Source organism: Eucyclogobius newberryi, unplaced genomic scaffold (assembly GCF_026437365.1).
Source record: "Eucyclogobius newberryi isolate DKJ021-1_F unplaced genomic scaffold, fEucNew1.0.hap1 SCAF_7, whole genome shotgun sequence".
NCBI classification, from domain to species: domain Eukaryota; kingdom Metazoa; phylum Chordata; class Actinopteri; order Gobiiformes; family Gobiidae; genus Eucyclogobius; species Eucyclogobius newberryi.
The window spans coordinates 30074224-30096505 of record NW_027316389.1 but is presented as its reverse complement, the minus strand read 5'-3'; the positions used below and the strand labels follow the sequence as shown (position 1 = coordinate 30096505).

General features: G+C 46.1%; 1 protein-coding gene across 3 annotated transcripts in view; it reads left to right on the top strand.

Annotated features, from left to right (window-relative positions):
• The window catches only part of ptprz1a (protein tyrosine phosphatase receptor type Z1a), a 108450-nt gene that overhangs the window by 66208 nt on the left and 19960 nt on the right, over positions 1-22282 (top strand). For 2 of the 3 annotated variants that reach the window (XM_072434916.1, XM_072434915.1), the window contains exons 3-4: positions 1034-1074; positions 1224-3555. In XM_072434916.1, the coding sequence (XP_072291017.1) occupies positions 1034-1074; positions 1224-3555 (2373 nt within the window). The remainder of the gene's footprint in view (positions 1-1033; positions 1075-1223; positions 3556-22282) is intronic. The other variant, XM_072434917.1, reaches the window with a different exon arrangement.

The window sequence follows — 22282 nt, the reverse complement described above, 5'->3', positions numbered from 1 at the left end:
TGCCTAGAATCAAACTTGTAGTTAGATTTTTTGCTAATAGTAATTGCTACTTTCATCAGCGTTGTTTTTGCACCTCATTGTCACGTCTCAGCTCTTTTCTCTTCATCTGTTCTGTCTGTACCACTTGTCATACAACATCTTCTATTGTTCACTGTGGACTCTTTTATTACCACCTTTGTCTGTATTCCTATAAGATGAAGCTTTTCATTTTGTCAAGTTCATTCCTTCTGCTTCTCCTTCTGTCACTGTAAAACATGTATTTGTGGAGTTTTGTGCAATATAGACTTATAGAGACATACAAATGATGCACTTTGTTATTAAAAAACTGAATAAAGTACCATGCCATATTCATACTTTTCCTTCTTCAACATGAGGATCATCATTTGACCCACATTACGATCTCTATCTTAACTTTTGCACATCTGCATAGACATTGGTCAGACCCTTTAGTTTAAATTGCATGATATGTATTTCCATCTAAACCATTTACAGTGCATCATTGTCTTCCCACAAAGGAATTTCATTTTTATGATGTATTACATTTTCACTAAACCTCACCTCATGCTTCACACCGTCTCCATGACGCGAGCTTCAGGTAAGGCCGTCTGCTGGTCATGTGACCCGGACACCCGTGTGCATTTACGCATTTGCAAATATCTCACTCGATGCAAAACATTTGGAGTGAACATTTGACGCTAACGCTAAGAGATTAATTGCAAATGTTATTCTTAGGATTATTGTCTGAGATTTCATGCATGAATATGTCCATATGTTTTGCTTGTGAGTGTTTTGTTTTAACACTTTATTCAAACATTTCCCTCAATCTTTTTTTATTTTAATTCTGTTTTACCACTTTTTTCCATATTTCACAGGATCAGGTTTGATAAAATTGTGTTGTGAGTGCTAACATTTCTTTTCCTATTGTTTTTACCGTGTGTGTTTTATTTAGGCTCCTATGTTAGCTTTACCTTTAAATAATCAAAACATATTTTAAATTGTTGCTCATTTTGTTTTGTTTTGTCTCTTATTTCAGAAAATTCACTCATTTCCAAATCGAATGACTTTGATGAAGATGTAAGTACATTTGATTTTAGCATTCACTTAAAGGTGCACAGTGTAACTTCTCCCTGGGCATGTTATTGCTTTACCTTGAATGTTCCAGTAGAGCATTAAACTTAGTTACCATCTATCATGTATTATAATTCAATCGTTTGTACCAACAGGACGACTATGACCCTGATTTATCCTGGAACGAACCAGTCAAAAAGGAGGATTACGTAGTCGCGTTAACGCCCACAAAGTCTCCGAGCACGACAACCACCGAATTTCCCCGAGTACCTCCACCTGGCCTTAAAACAACCACAGCTGAACCCAGATGGAGAAGTACCACCACAGACTCCCCAAGCAAATCAACTCATTCCATTCACAGCTCGTCCAAAAAGACTACACACCGCAGTACCACCACACGACCACCAGAGGGCGCTGTGGCATCAGAAAACAGAGGAAGACTGCATTTGAACGTGCCTGTGTATACTGCTGCTACTACTACTACTACCCCCACAAGAGTACATACTACCACAAGGCCTTGGTACTCCACAAGCACAAAAGCAGATAGTAGTCTTCAAAGTCCTAAGCATGTTACAGACAATAGAAGTATTTTTAGTACTACCACTACTGCGTCATCGCTTTTTACCAGTCCAAAGACTAAAACTGGAAAAGGTTTATTTCCAGCTAATTCAAGCAAGACTTATACTGACTTTGGCACCACAACTCCCAGTCCAAAAACAAGAGATGAGAAAATTCCAACGTCACATACTACTACGACAGAGACAATCAAATCCAGCTCACACAATGCTAGCAAAACAACTAGCTTGAGCAAGACGACGACGACATCCTCTCCATTTGTCAAAGCCGCCAGCGACAGAGGGCTGCTACATCCCGCGAAAACCGGACCCAAACGTAACGCAAGTATGTTCACGACCACCGAAGAAACTCCCGCCTTCCCCAGCGAAAACTACACCACCCATAATGCATCATCCCTCCAAGAAAACTCCACTACCCTTCATACCTCTTCGACCCAAGTCCCCTCTATCCAACCTACAGCTTCTAGTCCAAGTTTGCCCACCTCCACGACTCCTTTTGGCACGTTCACAGACTTGCCGACTTCTCTACCGAATGGTGAGACTTTTCCCGACCCGTTTCCTGCCTCCGCTCCCTGTCCGAGCGATGTTCACCCCTCCGCTTGCCTGCATGACCCCGCTACCTCTGCTGCAGCTGCACCCTCCCTCTCTTCTTCCACCAGTTTTTGGCCTGTTTTGTCCTCCTCCGTCTTGGATTCCCAGCCTGCACTGCTCCCAAGCCAAGAGCCAGCTCCAGCTTCCACCCCTGCCACCTCCTTGCCTCACCCCGCTTACCCCTCTTCCTATGCCGAAACAGAGCTTTCCTCTCTCGATGTTTCTGTAAGAATGGGCGACCGATCGATATTTGGTCAAACCCCTCCTTTACGAGATGTTTCTGATACTATTGAACCATCCAAATCTAATTGGTTGTTTTCTACGGTTTCTATTAGCCCTACTTTGCAACCTTCAGTCCTCCTGTCTAGCGATTTCAGTCTTTTCGACAACACTCCCGGCTTGTCGCGTTCACGTGGGGATTCGAGATACGCCACGGGAAGCAAGGTTGACTCTTTCTTTCGGGAAATCAGCGGTGACGGAATTCCTTCAGTCAGCGACGGAGATACTTTATGCACTTGTTCGTTGGAGCTCTCTGCGTCTACTTCCTGGTTGCATGCCTCCTCCCATTCCCCCCTCCCCTCCTCAGCTTGGGAGAGTTTACAGGTGTATGCTAGCGGCGGTGTTTTAGCGACCCCTGGTGTTGGTCCGAACAGTTTTACAAGTTCTGTCTCCGTAGGGGCTTCTTTACAGCAGTCTTTCACCTCTCATAACCCTATCGTTCCGACAGTATCGTCACATTTGATCCATGTTTCCAAAAGTGACCTACCAATTTCTGTTACAGCCACAAAGTCTGGCCCTATCGTTCCTTCGTTTTCAGACGGAACGACGACCCAAAATCCCACCTTTCCGACCACACCCTCTTCCCCGACCTCTGATGTCACCACTTTAGACACGAGCGGCGCATCTGGGTCGGCCGTATTTCCAGATTCACATGAAGACGTAGACCAAGAATGGGAAAGAATTCAAAGCTCCGCCTCTGGGGACGACCTGGTCCTCGTTCCGACAAATTCTAGCGCCGCCGCACCGCCGGCGTTGATCCCTTCATCCGGATCGGGCTCGTCAGACGATTCGGACGACCACTCCTCTGCGTTTTACTTCGAAACCGAAAGTGGGAGCACAATCGGATCACAGGATACAGGAAGCGCGTATAATCCGACTGTTTCCATGGTGACGACTGTGGATTTGCCCCAAACGCTGAACAGTGGAGATGGAGAGAGCGGTTCGGGGCAAGGGGAGGGCCTCTATGACAATGAGACGTCCTCGGACTTCAGCCTGGTAGACCGGAGCGAGAGAGAGTCAGAGGAGGAGGAGCCAGTGGCAGGTAAAACATCTAAATCCATGTAATCTCATCATCTTCAGCTCTGGAGTCATCGCCGAGAGTCTGCGGCCGCTGCACACGCCAGACCACTAATCCAACCATCCACCAACCACATCTCATCTTTTATTTGTAGTTTGGGGGGAACGTCTAGAGTTTTACTTTTTAACCGAATCATCGTTCAAAGTCTTCAGTCATGATCTCACTTTCTGACACTCTTTTTAGTTTTGGATTTTCTCTTCTTTGCTTTTCTTTCTTTCTTTATTTTCTGTTGTTTCTTTGTTTTTTGTTTGCATGAATGAATCTTATCTAATAGCATGCAACATAGTACAGTTTCTAAAGGATTAACACTAAAATTAATGTTCTTATTTTTTCCTAATCACTTTATACTGTATCATTATATCAATTATAACTATTTGTTGAATCATGTTAAAACATAATAACAAATATGTCACAAATTGACTCAATCCATAAACTGTAGCTGTTATTTTATTTTATGTTCCAGTCCCGTTTTCAGGGTCCCAAGTTCAAAAGCAGATGATGGAGCGCGCGTAAACCTGCTCATTATTCATGTTTATTATTCATGTTTATTATTCAAGTTATTTGCATTGGCCATTTCATATTTGTGTTGAGGCCAGCAGAGGGCAGCAGAGACCTCTATAAACAAGAGCTCAATTTAGCCTTTTTTGGACCAAACATCCAAACTGACCCACTCTCTGCAAGACAATTATTTCATTTAGTTTTAGTCTTAGTGGCATTTTTAGTTTGATTAAAAAGTAATGAGACTAAAAACTTAAAAGTCACAAATAATAAAAAAAAAAAAAAAAGTTTTTTAGTCTAGTTTTAGTCATAATTATTTAGTCGACTAAATGCATAATCATTTTATTTAACCAGAAAATATGTTTTTTTTTAATTCAACCTTGATAAGGCGTTAAATTGCGTCATGAGACAAATGTGTTTCTTGGACACTGGAATTGTATAAAATCTGGTTTGAGGCTTTGGGATTGAAACATAGCTGTAAAATAGCTTGTATTAGGCTTTAGTCAGCAAAAATATGATGCCATTCTTTGGTCAACAAAATGAAGACTTACCACCATCAAGAGTGAGGTTCAAATGTATGAAATTGTAAAGGATCTTTGAGTGTTTAAAACCATTCCAAGCACTATTAGGACAGGATTATTGTTATGACCAAGTCCCCATATCAATATACATCATACCTACATTATCAATATACCTACATTATCAATACACACACATACTTACTTGTTCATTTTAATCCTGTTGACAACATTTCAGTCAATTCTTCCATTAAGTGAAGCACATTTTCAGCTTTTATTGCATTTTTTTCCATTCAGTTTTGACGTAAACACTAGATTAATTTTGAAAGCTTTGGCAAACTTTGCAGTGAAAATAACACGTTGATACATAAACCATAAAAAGGAGAAGGTCATTTGCAAGGATGCTCTCACTTTTGGCAGGAGAGTTGCGTGGGTCCCAATCACTATATTTTTCTGTTTACTTTTACTTTTTAACAGCTTCAAATTGACTTTTAATTACTCTATTTCAGACTTTCTAAACTCCTCAGCACCACTTGATGATCTGTAGGTGTAGCCGTTCACACGTGTGAATTACAACATTAATAACAGGTTAAAAACAAGTTTTAAATTCAGAAGAAAAACATAAGCACTGTTCAAATTGAAGTGTTTGAACAATAGTTCTCCGACGGTCCTATTATATTTGTTCAAACATCACTAATTTCACTGTGCTGGGTTGACAAGGTGAGAAGAATTCGACCATTAAAATTTCATACAAGATGATTTGCATTTCCTTATAGTGATATAACCCGATATAACCCGATATAACCCGATATAACCCGATACAACCCGATACAACCCGATATAACCCTATATAACCTGTGAAAGAATGAACAAGAAGGGAAAAAAACAACTTCTAAATTCCAGAATGGAGACAACTGTGTGAAAGTGATGTAGAACATACTGTGATTTAAAGAAGGAACATCGGGTACATGTGAGTGATGGGGTACATGTGAGTGATGGGGTACATGTGAGTGATCCGGTACATGTGAGTGATCCGGTACATGTGAGTGATCGGGTACATGTGAGTGATCGTATACATGTGAGTGATGGGGTACATGTGAGTGATCGGGTACATGTGAGTGATCCGGTACATGTGAGTGATCGGGTACATGTGAGTGATCGTGTACATGTGAGTGATCGTGTACATGTAAGTGATCGTGTACATGTGAGTGATCCGGTACATGTGAGTGATCGGGTGCATGTGAGTGATCGTGTACATGTGAGTGATCGTGTACATGTAAGTGATCGTGTACATGTGAGTGATCGTGTACATGTGAGTGATCGGGTACATGTGAGTGATTGGGTACATGTGAGTGATCCGGTACATGTGAGTGATCGGGTACATGTGAGTGATCCGGTACATGTGAGTGATGGGGTACATGTGAGTGATCGGGTACATGCGATTGATCGGGTACATGTAAGTGATGGGGTACATGTGAGTGATCGGGTACATGCGAGTGATGGGGTACATGCGAGTGATCGGGTACATGAGTGATCCGGTACATGTGAGTGATCCGGTACATGTGAGTGATCGGGTACATGTGAGTGATCGTGTACATGTGAGTGATCGTGTACATGTAAGTGATCGTGTACATGTGAGTGATCGTGTACATGTGAGTGATCGGGTACATGTGAGTGATTGGGTACATGTGAGTTATCCGGTACATGTGAGTGATCGGGTACATGTGAGTGATCCGGTACATGTGAGTGATGGGGTACATGTGAGTGATCGGGTACATGCGATTGATCGGGTACATGTGAGTGATGGGGTACATGTGAGTGATCGGGTACATGCGAGTGATGGGGTACATGCGAGTGATCGGGTACATGAGTGATCGGGTACATGCGAGTGATCGGGTACATGCGAGTGATCGGGTACAAGCGAGTGATCGGGTACATGTGAGTGATCGGGTACATGTGAGTGATCCGGTACATGTGAGTGATGGGGTACATGTGAGTGATCCGGTACATGTGAGTGATGGGGTACATGTGAGTGATCGGGTACATGCGATTGATCGGGTACATGTAAGTGATGGGGTACATGTGAGTGATCGGGTACATGCGAGTGATGGGGTACATGCGAGTGATCGGGTACATGAGTGATCCGGTACATGTGAGTGATCCGGTACATGTGAGTGATCGGGTACATGTGAGTGATCGTGTACATGTGAGTGATCGTGTACATGTAAGTGATCGTGTACATGTGAGTGATCGTGTACATGTGAGTGATCGGGTACATGTGAGTGATTGGGTACATGTGAGTTATCCGGTACATGTGAGTGATCGGGTACATGCGAGTGATCGGGTACAAGCGAGTGATGGGGTACATGCGAGTGATCGGGTACATGTGAGTGATCGTGTACATGCGAGTGATGGGGTACATGTGAAGGATGGGGTACATGTGAGTGATCGGGTACATGTGAGTGATCGGGTACATGCGAGTGATCGGGTACATGCGAGTGATCGGGTACATGTGAGTGATCGGGTACATGTGAAGGATGGGGTACATGTGAGTGATCGGGTACATGATCGGGTACATGTGAGTGATCGGGTACATGTGAGTGATCGGGTACATGTGAGTGATTGGGTACATGTGAATGATCCGGTACATGCGAGTGATCGGGTACATGTGAGTGATCCGGTACATGTGAGTGATCGGGTACATGTGAGTGATCGGGTACATGTGAGTGATCCGGTACATGTGAGTGATCCGGTACATGTGAGTGATCCGGTACATGTGAGTGATCGGGTACATGTGAAGGATGGGGTACATGTGAGTGATCAGGTACATGTGAGTGATGGGGTACATGTGAGTGATCGGGTACATGTGAAGGATGGGGTACATGTGAGTGATCGGGTACATGTGAGTGATCGGGTACATGCGAGTGATCGGGTACATGCGAGTGATCGGGTACATGTGAGTGATCGGGTACATGTGAAGGATGGGGTACATGTGAGTGATCGGGTACATGTGAGTGATGGGGTACATGTGAGTGATCGGGTACAGGTGAAGGATGGGGTACATGTGAGTGATCGGGTACATGTGAGTGATCGGGTACATGCGAGTGATCGGGTACATGCGAGTGATCGGGTACATGCGAGTGATCGGGTACATGTGAGTGATCGGGTACATGTGAGTGATCGGGTACATGTGAGTGATCGGGTACATGTGAGTGATGGGGTACATGTGAGTGGTCGGGTACATGTGAGTGATTGGGTACATGATCGGGTACATGTGAGTGATCGGGTACATGTGAGTGATCGGGTACATGTGAGTGATTGGGTACATGTGAATGATCCGGTACATGTGAGTGATCGGGTAAATGTGAGTGATCCGGTACATGTGAGTGATCGGGTACATGTGAGTGATCGGGTACATGTGAGTGATCCGGTACATGTGAGTGATCGGGTACATGTGAGTGATCCGGTACATGTGAGTGATCCGGTACATGTGAGTGATCCGGTACATGTGAGTGATCCGGTACATGTGAGTGATCGGGTACATGTGAGTGATCCGGTACATGTGAGTGATCCGGTACATGTGAGTGATCGGGTACATGCGAGTGATCGGGTACATGTGAGTGATCGGGTACATGTGAGTGATCCGGTACATGTGAGTGATCCGGTACATGTGAGTGATCGGGTACATGTGAGTGATCCGGTACATGTGAGTGATCGGGTACATGTGAGTGATCGGGTACATGTGAGTGATCCGGTACATGTGAGTGATCCGGTACATGTGAGTGATCGGGTACATGCGAGTGATCGGGTACATGTGAGTGATCGGGTACATGTGAGTGATCGGGTACATGTGAGTGATCGGGTACATGTGAGTGATCGGGTACATGTGAGTGATCGGGTACATGTGAGTGATCGGGTACAGGCGAGTGATCGGGTACATGCGAGTGATCGGGTACATGTGAGTGATCGGGTACATGTGAGTGATCGGGTACATGCGAGTGATCGGGTACATGCGAGTGATCGGGTACATGTGAGTGATCGGGTACATGTGAAGGATGGGGTACATGTGAGTGATCGGGTACATGTGAGTGATGGGGTACATGTGAGTGATCGGGTACATGTGAGTGATCGGGTACATGATCGGGTACATGTGAGTGATCGGGTACATGTGAGTGATCGGGTACATGTGAGTGATCGGGTACATGTGAGTGATCGGGTACATGTGAGTGATTGGGTACATGTGAATGATCCGGTACATGTGAGTGATCGGGTACATGTGAGTGATCCGGTACATGTGAGTGATCGGGTACATGTGAGTGATCGGGTACATGTGAGTGATCCGGTACATGTGAGTGATCCGGTACATGTGAGTGATCCGGTACATGTGAGTGATCCGGTACATGTGAGTGATCGGGTACATGTGAAGGATGGGGTACATGTGAGTGATCAGGTACATGTGAGTGATGGGGTACATGTGAGTGATCGGGTACATGTGAAGGATGGGGTACATGTGAGTGATCGGGTACATGTGAGTGATCGGGTACATGCGAGTGATCGGGTACATGCGAGTGATCGGGTACATGTGAGTGATCGGGTACATGTGAGTGATCGGGTACATGTGAAGGATGGGGTACATGTGAGTGATCGGGTACATGTGAGTGATGGGGTACATGTGAGTGATCGGGTACATGTGAAGGATGGGGTACATGTGAGTGATCGGGTACATGTGAGTGATCGGGTACATGCGAGTGATCGGGTACATGCGAGTGATCGGGTACATGCGAGTGATCGGGTACATGCGAGTGATCGGGTACATGCGAGTGATCGGGTACATGTGAGTGATCGGGTACATGTGAGTGATCGGGTACATGTGAGTGATGGGGTACATGTGAGTGATCGGGTACATGTGAGTGATTGGGTACATGATCGGGTACATGTGAGTGATCGGGTACATGTGAGTGATCGGGTACATGTGAGTGATTGGGTACATGTGAATGATCCGGTACATGTGAGTGATCGGGTAAATGTGAGTGATCCGGTACATGTGAGTGATCGGGTACATGTGAGTGATCGGGTACATGTGAGTGATCCGGTATATGTGAGTGATCGGGTACATGTGAGTGATCGGGTACATGTGAGTGATCCGGTACATGTGAGTGATCGGGTACATGTGAGTGATCCGGTACATGTGAGTGATCCGGTACATGCGAGTGATCGGGTACATGTGAGTGATCCGGTACATGTGAGTGATCCGGTACATGTGAGTGATCGGGTACATGCGAGTGATCGGGTACATGTGAGTGATCGGGTACATGTGAGTGATCGGGTACATGCGAGTGATCCGGTACATGTGAGTGATCGGGTACATGTGAGTGATCCGGTACATGTGAGTGATCGGGTACATGTGAGTGATCGGGTACATGTGAGTGATCGGGTACATGCGAGTGATCGGGTACATGTGAGTGATCGGGTACATGTGAGTGATCGGGTACATGCGAGTGATCGGGTACATGCGAGTGATCGGGTACATGTGAGTGATCGGGTACATGTGAAGGATGGGGTACATGCGAGTGATCGGGTACATGTGAGTGATGGGGTACATGTGAGTGATCGGGTACATGTGAGTGATCGGGTACATGATCGGGTACATGTGAGTGATCGGGTACATGTGAGTGCTTGGGTACATGTGAATGATCCGGTACATGTGAGTGATCCGGTACATGTGAGTGATCGGGTACATGTGAGTGATCGGGTACATGTGAGTAATCCGGTACATGTGAGTGATCGGGTACATGTGAGTGATCGGGTACATGTGAGTGATCCGGTACATGTGAGTGATCGGGTACATGTGAGTGATCCGGTACATGTGAGTGATGGGGTACATGTGAGTGATCGGGTACATGTGAAGGATGGGGTACATGTGAGTGATCGGGTACATGTGAGTGATCGGGTACATGCGAGTGATCGGGTACATGCGAGTGATCGGGTACAAGCGAGTGATCGGGTACATGTGAGTGACCGGGTACATGTGAGTGATCCGGTACATGTGAGTGATCGGGTACATGTGAGTGATCCGGTACATGTGAGTGATGGGGTACATGTGAGTGATCGGGTACATGCGATTGATCGGGTACATGTAAGTGATGGGGTACATGTGAGTGATCGGGTACATGCGAGTGATGGGGTACATGCGAGTGATCGGGTACATGAGTGATCCGGTGCATGTGAGTGATCCGGTACATGTGAGTGATCGGGTACATGTGAGTGATCGTGTACATGTGAGTGATCGTGTACATGTAAGTGATCGTGTACATGTGAGTGATCGTGTACATGTGAGTGATCGGGTACATGTGAGTGATTGGGTACATGTGAGTTATCCGGTACATGTGAGTAATCGGGTACATGTGAGTGATCCGGTACATGTGAGTGATGGGGTACATGTGAGTGATCGGGTACATGCGATTGATCGGGTACATGTGAGTGATGGGGTACATGTGAGTGATCGGGTACATGCGAGTGATGGGGTACGTGATCGGGAACATGTGAGTGATCGGGTACATGATCGGGTACATGTGAGTGATCGGGTACATGTGAGTGATCGGGTACATGTGAGTGATTGGGTACATGTGAATGATCCGGTACATGTGAGTGATCGGGTACATGTGAGTGATCCGGTACATGTGAGTGATCGGGTACATGTGAGTGATCGGGTACATGTGAGTAATCCGGTACATGTGAGTGATCGGGTACATGTGAGTGATCGGGTACATGTGAGTGATCCGGTACATGTGAGTGATCGGGTACATGTGAGTGATCCGGTACATGTGAGTGATGGGGTACATGTGAGTGATCGGGTACATGTGAAGGATGGGGTACATGTGAGTGATCGGGTACATGTGATTGATCGGGTACATGCGAGTGATCGGGTACATGCGAGTGATCGGGTACAAGCGAGTGATCGGGTACATGTGAGTGATCGGGTACATGTGAGTGATCCGGTACATGTGAGTGATCGGGTACATGTGAGTGATCCGGTACATGTGAGTGATGGGGTACATGTGAGTGATCGGGTACATGCGATTGATCGGGTACATGTAAGTGATGGGGTACATGTGAGTGATCGGGTACATGCGAGTGATGGGGTATATGCGAGTGATCGGGTACATGAGTGATCCGGTACATGTGAGTGATCCAGTACATGTGAGTGATCGGGTACATGTGAGTGATCGTGTACATGTGAGTGATCGTGTACATGTAAGTGATCGTGAACATGTGAGTGATCGTGTACATGTGAGTGATCGGGTACATGTGAGTGATTGGGTACATGTGAGTTATCCGGTACATGTGAGTGATCGGGTACATGTGAGTGATCCGGTACATGTGAGTGATGGGGTACATGTGAGTGATCGGGTACATGCGATTGATCGGGTACATGTGAGTGATGGGGTACATGTGAGTGATCGGGTACATGCGAGTGATGGGGTACATGCGAGTGATCGGGTACATGAGTGATCGGGTACATGCGAGTGATCGGGTACATGCGAGTGATCGGGTACAAGCGAGTGATCGGGTACATGTGAGTGATCGGGTACATGTGAGTGATCGGGTACATGTGAGTGATGGGGTACATGCGAGTGATCGGGTACATGTGAGTGATCGTGTACATGCGAGTGATGGGGTACATGTGAAGGATGGGGTACATGTGAGTGATCGGGTACATGTGAGTGATCGGGTACATGCGAGTGATCGGGTACATGCGAGTGATCGGGTACATGTGAGTGATCGGGTACATGTGAAGGATGGGGTACATGTGAGTGATCAGGTACATGTGAGTGATGGGGTACATGTGAGTGATCGGGTACATGTGAAGGATGGGGTACATGTGAGTGATCGGGTACATGTGAGTGATCGGGTACATGCGAGTGATCGGGTACATGCGAGTGATCGGGTACATGTGAGTGATCGGGTACATGTGAGTGATCGGGTACATGTGAAGGATGGGGTACATGTGAGTGATCGGGTACATGTGAGTGATGGGGTACATGTGAGTGATCGGGTACATGTGAAGGATGGGGTACATGTGAGTGATCGGGTACATGTGAGTGATCGGGTACATGCGAGTGATCGGGTACATGCGAGTGATCGGGTACATGTGAGTGATCGGGTACATGTGAGTGATCGGGTACATGCGAGTGATCGGGTACATGCGAGTGATCGGGTACATGCGAGTGATCGGGTACATGTGAGTGATCGGGTACATGCGAGTGATCGGGTACATGCGAGTGATCGGGTACATGTGAGTGATCGGGTACATGTGAGTGATCGGGTACATGCGAGTGATCGGGTACATGCGAGTGATCGGGTACATGCGAGTGATCGGGTACATGTGAGTGATCGGGTACATGTGAAGGATGGGGTACATGTGAGTGATCGGGTACATGTGAGTGATGGGGTACATGTGAGTGATCGGGTACATATGAGTGATCGGGTACATGATCGGGTACATGTGAGTGATCGGGTACATGTGAGTGATCGGGTACATGTGAGTGATTGGGTACATGTGAATGATCCGGTACATGTGAGTGATCGGGTACATGTGAGTTATCCGGTACATGTGAGTGATCGGGTACATGTGAGTGATCGGGTACATGTGAGTGATCCGGTACATGTGAGTGATCCGGTACATGTGAGTGATCCGGTACATGTGAGTGATCGGGTACATGTGAAGGATGGGGTACATGTGAGTGATCAGGTACATGTGAGTGATGGGGTACATGTGAGTGATCGGGTACATGTGAAGGATGGGGTACATGTGAGTGATCGGGTACATGTGAGTGATCGGGTACATGCGAGTGATCGGGTACATGCGAGTGATCGGGTACATGTGAGTGATCGGGTACATGTGAAGGATGGGGTACATGTGAGTGATCGGGTACATGTGAGTGATGGGGTACATGTGAGTGATCGGGTACATGTGAAGGATGGGGTACATGTGAGTGATCGGGTACATGTGAGTGATCGGGTACATGCGAGTGATCGGGTACATGCGAGTGATCGGGTACATGTGAGTGATCGGGTACATGCGAGTGATCGGGTACATGCGAGTGATCGGGTACATGCGAGTGATCGGGTACATGTGAGTGATCGGGTACATGTGAGTGATCGGGTACATGTGAGTGATCGGGTACATGTGAGTTATGGGGTACATGTGAGTGGTCGGGTACATGTGAGTTATTGGGTACATGATCGGGTACATGTGAGTGATCGGGTACATGTGAGTGATCGGGTACATGTGAGTGATTGGGTACATGTGAATGATCCGGTACATGTGAGTGATCGGGTAAATGTGAGTGATCCGGTACATGTGAGTGATCGGGTACATGTGAGTGATCGGGTACATGTGAGTGATCGGGTACATGTGAGTGATCGGGTACATGTGAGTGATCGGGTACATGCGAGTGATCGGGTACATGTGAGTGATCGGGTACATGTGAGTGATCGGGTACATGCGAGTGATCGGGTACATGCGAGTAATCGGGTACATGTGAGTGATCGGGTACATGTGAAGGATGGGGTACATGTGAGTGATCGGGTACATGTGAGTGATGGGGTACATGTGAGTGATCGGGTACATGTGAGTGATCGGGTACATGATCGGGTACATGTGAGTGATCGGGTACATGTGAGTGATCGGGTACATGTGAGTGATCGGGTACATGTGAGTGATCGGGTACATGTGAGTGATTGGGTACATGTGAATGATCCGGTACATGTGAGTGATCGGGTACATGTGAGTGATCCGGTACATGTGAGTGATCGGGTACATGTGAGTGATCGGGTACATGTGAGTGATCCGGTACATGTGAGTGATCCGGTACATGTGAGTGATCCGGTACATGTGAGTGATCCGGTACATGTGAGTGATCGGGTACATGTGAAGGATGGGGTACATGTGAGTGATCAGGTACATGTGAGTGATGGGGTACATGTGAGTGATCGGGTACATGTGAAGGATGGGGTACATGTGAGTGATCGGGTACATGTGAGTGATCGGGTACATGCGAGTGATCGGGTACATGCGAGTGATCGGGTACATGTGAGTGATCGGGTACATGTGAGTGATCGGGTACATGCGAGTGATCGGGTACATGCGAGTGATCGGGTACATGTGAGTGATCGGGTACATGTGAGTGATCGGGTACATGTGAAGGATGGGGTACATGTGAGTGATCGGGTACATGTGAGTGATGGGGTACATGTGAGTGATCGGGTACATGTGAAGGATGGGGTACATGTGAGTGATCGGGTACATGTGAGTGATCGGGTACATGCGAGTGATCGGGTACATGCGAGTGATCGGGTACATGCGAGTGATCGGGTACATGCGAGTGATCGGGTACATGCGAGTGATCGGGTACATGTGAGTGATCGGGTACATGTGAGTGATCGGGTACATGTGAGTGATCGGGTACATGTGAGTGATGGGGTACATGTGAGTGATCGGGTACATGTGAGTGATTGGGTACATGATCGGGTACATGTGAGTGATCGGGTACATGTGAGTGATCGGGTACATGTGAGTGATTGGGTACATGTGAATGATCCGGTACATGTGAGTGATCGGGTAAATGTGAGTGATCCGGTACATGTGAGTGATCGGGTACATGTGAGTGATCGGGTACATGTGAGTGATCCGGTATATGTGAGTGATCGGGTACATGTGAGTGATCGGGTACATGTGAGTGATCCGGTACATGTGAGTGATCGGGTACATGTGAGTGATCCGGTACATGTGAGTGATCCGGTACATGTGAGTGATCGGGTACATGTGAGTGATCCGGTACATGTGAGTGATCGGGTACATGTGAGTGATCGGGTACATGCGAGTGATCGGGTACATGTGAGTGATCGGGTACATGTGAGTGATCGGGTACATGCGAGTGATCCGGTACATGTGAGTGATCGGGTACATGTGAGTGATCCGGTACATGTGAGTGATCGGGTACATGTGAGTGATCGGGTACATGTGAGTGATCGGGTACATGCGAGTGATCGGGTACATGTGAGTGATCGGGTACATGTGAGTGATCGGGTACATGCGAGTGATCGGGTACATGCGAGTGATCGGGTACATGTGAGTGATCGGGTACATGTGAAGGATGGGGTACATGCGAGTGATCGGGTACATGTGAGTGATGGGGTACATGTGAGTGATCGGGTACATGTGAGTGATCGGGTACATGATCGGGTACATGTGAGTGATCGGGTACATGTGAGTGATCGGGTACATGTGAGTGATTGGGTACATGTGAATGATCCGGTACATGTGAGTGATCGGGTACATGTGAGTGATCCGGTACATGTGAGTGATCGGGTACATGTGAGTGATCGGGTACATGTGAGTAATCCGGTACATGTGAGTGATCGGGTACATGTGAGTGATCGGGTACATGTGAGTGATCCGGTACATGTGAGTGATCGGGTACATGTGAGTGATCCGGTACATGTGAGTGATGGGGTACATGTGAGTGATCGGGTACATGTGAAGGATGGGGTACATGTGAGTGATCGGGTACATGTGAGTGATCGGGTACATGCGAGTGATAGGGTACATGCGAGTGATCGGGTACATGTGAGTGATCGGGTACATGTGAGTGATCGGGTACATGTGAAGGATGGGGTACATGTGAGTGATCGGGTACATGTGAGTGATGGGGTACATGTGAGTGATCGGGTACATGTGAAGGATGGGGTACATGTGAGTGATCGGGTACATGTGAGTGATCGGGTACATGCGAGTGATCGGGTACATGCGAGTGATCGGGTACATGCGAGTTATCGGGTACATGTGAGTGATCGGGTACATGCGAGTGATCGGGTACATGCGAGTGATCGGGTACATGCGAGTGATCGGGTACATGTGAGTGATCGGGTACATGTGAAGGATGGGGTACATGTGAGTGATCGGGTACATGTGAGTGATGGGGTACATGTGAGTGATCGGGTACATGTGAGTGATCGGGTACATGATCGGGTACATGTGAGTGATCGGGTACATGTGAGTGATCGGGTACATGTGAGTGATTGGGTACATGTGAATGATCCGGTACATGTGAGTGATCGGGTACATGTGAGTGATCCGGTACATGTGAGTGATCGGGTACATGTGAGTGATCGGGTACATGTGAGTGATCCGGTACATGTGAGTGATCCGGTACATGTGAGTGATCCGGTACATGTGAGTGATCGGGTACATGTGAAGGATGGGGTACATGTGAGTGATCAGGTACATGTGAGTGATGGGGTACATGTGAGTGATCGGGTACATGTGAAGGATGGGGTACATGTGAGTGATCGGGTACATGTGAGTGATCGGGTACATGCGAGTGATCGGGTACATGCGAGTGATCGGGTACATGTGAGTGATCGGGTACATGTGAGTGATCGGGTACATGTGAAGGATGGGGTACATGTGAGTGATCGGGTACATGTGAGTGATGGGGTACATGTGAGTGATCGGGTACATGTGAAGGATGGGGTACATGTGAGTGATCGGGTACATGTGAGTGATCGGGTACATGCGAGTGATCGGGTACATGCGAGTGATCGGGTACATGTGAGTGATCGGGTACATGTGAGTGATCGGGTACATGTGAGTGATCGGGTACATGTGAGTGATCGGGTACATGTGAGTGATGGGGTACATGTGAGTGATCGGGTACATGTGAGTGATTGGGTACATGATCGGGTACATGTGAGTGATCGGGTACATGTGAATGATCCGGTACATGTGAGTGATCGGGTAAATGTGAGTGATCCGGTACATGTGAGTGATCGGGTACATGTGAGTGATCGGGTACATGTGAGTGATCCGGTACATGTGAGTGATCGGGTACATATGAGTGATCGGGTACATGTGAGTGATCCGGTACATGTGAGTGATCGGGTACATGTGAGTGATCCGGTACATGTGAGTGATCCGGTACATGTGAGTGATCGGGTACATGTGAGTGATCCGGTACATGTGAGTGATCGGGTACATGTGAGTGATCGGGTACATGCGAGTGATCGGGTACATGTGAGTGATCAGGTACATGTGAGTGATCGGGTACATGTGAGTGATCGGGTACATGCGAGTGATCCGGTACATGTGAGTGATCCGGTACATGTGAGTGATCGGGTACATGTGAGTGATCGGGTACATGTGAGTGATCGGGTACATGTGAGTGATCGGGTACATGCGAGTGATCGGGTACATGTGAGTGATCGGGTACATGTGAGTGATCGGGTACATGCGAGTGATCGGGTACATGCGAGTGATCGGGTACATGTGAGTGATCGGGTACATGTGAGTGATCCGGTACATGTGAGTGATCGGGTACATGTGAGTGATCCGGTACATGTGAGTGATCCGGTACATGTGAGTGATCGGGTACATGAGAGTGATCGGGTACATGCGAGTGATCGGGTACATGCGAGTGATCGGGTACATGTGAGTGATCGGGTACATGTGAGTGATCGGGTACATGCGAGTGATCGGGTACATGCGAGTGATCGGGTACATGTGAGTGATCGGGTACATGTGAAGGATGGGGTACATGTGAGTGATCGGGTACATGTGAGTGATGGGGTACATGTGAGTGATCGGGTACATGTGAGTGATCGGGTACATGATCGGGTACATGTGAGTGATCGGGTACATGTGAGTGATCGGGTACATGTGAGTGATTGGGTACATGTGAATGATCCGGTACATGTGAGTGATCGGGTACATGTGAGTGATCCGGTACATGTGAGTGATCGGGTACATGTGAGTGATCGGGTACATGTGAGTGATCCGGTACATGTGAGTGATCCGGTACATGTGAGTGATCGGGTACATGTGAGTGATCCGGTACATGTGAGTGATCGGGTACATGTGAGTGATCGGGTACATGTGAGTGATCGGGTACATGCGAGTGATCGGGTACATGTGAGTGATCGGGTACATGTGAGTGATCGGGTACATGTGAGTGATCGGGTACATGTGAGTGATCGGGTACATGTGAGTGATCCGGTACATGTGAGTGATCGGGTACATGTGAGTGATCAGGTACATGTGAGTGATGGGGTACAGGGTCAGCGCATGTTTTTAAGACATGTACTATGGTATTTTACATTATTATCATTTAATAGGAGATTATATTGATTCATTTTATCTACAGATATTAGTATTAAACATTTTGACCACAATTTATACTTTTGTGAAGCTCAAATTTTAAGCTAGAAAATAGTATATTTACAATCCTCTCTAATAAAAACACTTACACTACACTTGAAATTAAATTAAATTGTTGCTTATTTTGTATTATAAAAAACATTTTAGATCTAATGTGAGTCAATCATAGAAAGTGTGTTGTCTACATCATTTTGTCTCCAGTCCATTTATTGATTCTATTACTTTTTTCCACAGTGTTTTCACACTCAAGACTTCAAGTTTTTAAATGTTTTTTTTTTATAATATACATGTCAAAACATTGGTGTCTGCTACAAAAAAGGACATTTCAAGTGTTATAACATCACATACATTTACTAATAGAAAATTAAAAAAACAAATGTACATCTGAAAACACAGTTCTCCTCCATTAAATATGTTTTGTTGAGGGCGCAGGGTCTTGTTTTTAGCAAAAAGTTAAGTGCTGTTTTACGCTTGTATTCGTTACTGCTTTCAAAAACATCTTCCCACTTGAGATTTTCTCTTCTTTTCTTATCAATCTTTCTTTTCAAGCGACATAAAAAGACTTGGAGCGGAACTATTTGGCTGTGATTGAATGCTCGCAGAAAGTGCAGAACGAATCCTTTATGTTACCCAGCTTTTGAAGAAGAGCGATTTTTTTTTTGACGAGCAGCGATGGCTAGTCAAGGTTAATCTATAGTGTTTTCCATACTGCTTAGTCAATTAGAACAGAACACGAACTGAGTAGCTGCAGGGTCACATCTGCCAGGTTTTCATGTCTCTTCATTCATCGTTAGCGTTTATGGTGAAGCTTGACACCATCTGTCTGTCGCCTGTGTTCACTTTGATGAGTATTGACACTTTACCTGATGCTTTTTGGACTTTGGATGAAGAGATATTGTCACGGCGAGATGCTTTGACGAGGATCAGTGCAGGTTTGAACACGCTTGTGGCAGGAAGCAAAGGTTAGGACGCTGCAATGTTAATGACTTTCCACATCTTACTGAACGGAAATTACTCACATTTGTACATTACAACAAGTGTGCTTTTTATTATTGTTCTCCTTGTGACTGTTTGAGCTACACAGCTTTTTAAACGTTATAAACTGAAGAATAACATTTTTCTGGCACTTGTGATGCCGGGGTGTTAAAACCTTTAGTACAGGTATGGAGCTTTTTCTAATATGTTGTTTGAAGGGTAGCACCAGTGTCAAGAAGAGGCATTTTGTGATGAAAAGTTGAAAAAGAATAGGCGTTGAGTTCTAAAAAGAAATCCCTCTATTTATGTCATCATTACTCAAAAGAACATCCAAAATACAGGGACGATTCACGCCCGGGAACCAGGTCCAGCCCAAACTGACTGAGCTTCAAAGGGCTCATTGTAAGGAATGTATTTTAACGTTCAAACAAAAAATTATTCATCAAAAATAAAAGCATGGTCAGATGATTCTAATTCACCCTGGAGAGACAAAGAGACCACGAGAATGGACTGTTGAGCAAGCTTTATTCGAGAGTTATTTGGCGCTCAGACCCCGTCGGAAGACGTTGCAATCATGAGCACGATCTATTTGTATTAGATGTCTCCCCCCGGAGCCTGGAGACTGGTGGTGGTAGATGTTAAGAGGAGGTAGAGGATGAGGGGAATGCAGAGGAGGAGCAGGGGAGGTGGTGGGTCGCAGTACGGTTTGAGCGGCCGAGCCATCTGCCTGAGGGCTTAAATGTGACCGCCTGGGTGCTGATTGGGAGCAGGGGAGGAGTCACTTGAGAGCGTTGATTGGGGATGAGGAGCAGGTGCGAGGGCCATGGTACAGACGCCCCCTGACCTTTCACCCTCCTTCTTTGGCCAGGAAAAAACTGCAGAACCTCTTTGGGATAAGCGCAGAAACCTGGGAGAGTCCATGGTGAAGTGAGGGATCTGACTCTCACAGACGGACAGGCGGGCGCCCGCTTGAGTGCGATGATGGCGCTGGGGAGAGGGGTCCTTCCATGGTGGCTTTGACGTAGATGGATGGAGTTAGGTCTTCCAGGCTGAATTTACGCAGGCTTCATTTGTCAAATAAACTCCCCTTTAAATTATGGGTGAGGTTGCTATAGGTAACAGAAATGACCTAGCCATTACCTCTGTGTATAGCCTAGCGAAAGGCTCCTGTGTGGGGGAATTAATTAAACAATTAATTTTGATATCTCCTTCTGTTTAAAGATTACAAGAGAAAACAAGCTGCATTTCAATATCAACTGAATAATCCGGTGTCAACAAGACAACAAGACTCCATTTTGACTGGACTCATGCCTTAAATACACACGGTCCTACACCTGACCACGCCCCCACAGTGCAGTCACACCTGCTGCTCATGTCCAACCAGGAAGTCAAATGATCAACTTCACCAAATTAAATAATTTTGTGAAATATGTAGTCAAACCTGTCATATGCAATTTAATACTAGCCTGTTATTACAAGGAATAATAATGTAATAAGTCGACTATTCAAGGTTAAAAGTGGAAAGTGATTAACGTGGTTTAGCTTGAATCGTTAGCACCGTCCACGTTGTCCCGTCTCGTTTTGGGCCAACAACATGTTTAAATGGACTCGTGCTTCCAATAAATAGGTTATGGTTGACTTTATTTTACCCTTGGAAATAATGTCCAACCAAATCCACCCAAATGCAGAGAGAACAAGCAAACTATGACTAAAACATGTCTGAAATGTCATGTGTGTCCTACAGCGGCTCAGTTACAGATGAACATACATCATGCCCTCATACACTTTAAAATACTCTATACAGTGGGTTTTCTTTCTAAATTAATTGCTTTTCCCGCAGTCAAATGACAAAATAGCAATAATTGAGAGCATAATCATTGTGTCAGACTTAAGCACCATTGTAAACACTTTAAATCCCAACTGTTTTCTTGTCTCACTTGTTTAATTGTGGAGATGCCTTCACTGGACTTGTTATTAAGAAACAAGGGATAAACACTGTTTTGGCATCTCCTGCTGAGTGGAAAGAAATACTTCATCCTACTTAATGTCAGCGCTTTACAATTAGAACAAGACAGAAAACCGATTTGTACTCTGGACTTTTAATTAGAAAGAAACGCTTGTAAAAACAAGTTTGCCTGCCAACAATGCAGTTTATTCCAAAAGCATATTTTACCTGTTTTCATGTCAGATTATTGATGATCCATGCTATAAACCCTGACACCTTTACTTTTATTTTACTCTTTTGTGTTCTTTCTGAGTACATTGAAAGTAGTAGTAATCGGTCTAGTAGTTACAGAAGCACTTGTATTGTAGTACTTTTTGTGGTAGTAGTAAACATTGTCTATATATAAGACCTTTAAGTAATACTGAAGCATTTGTGTTTTGTACAAAGCCACACTGTGGAACATTTCTGGTGGCATGTCTGCTTGTCTCCATGGAGATAGATAAGGTAAAAAGCGATAACATAGATTCGTTGTAACAA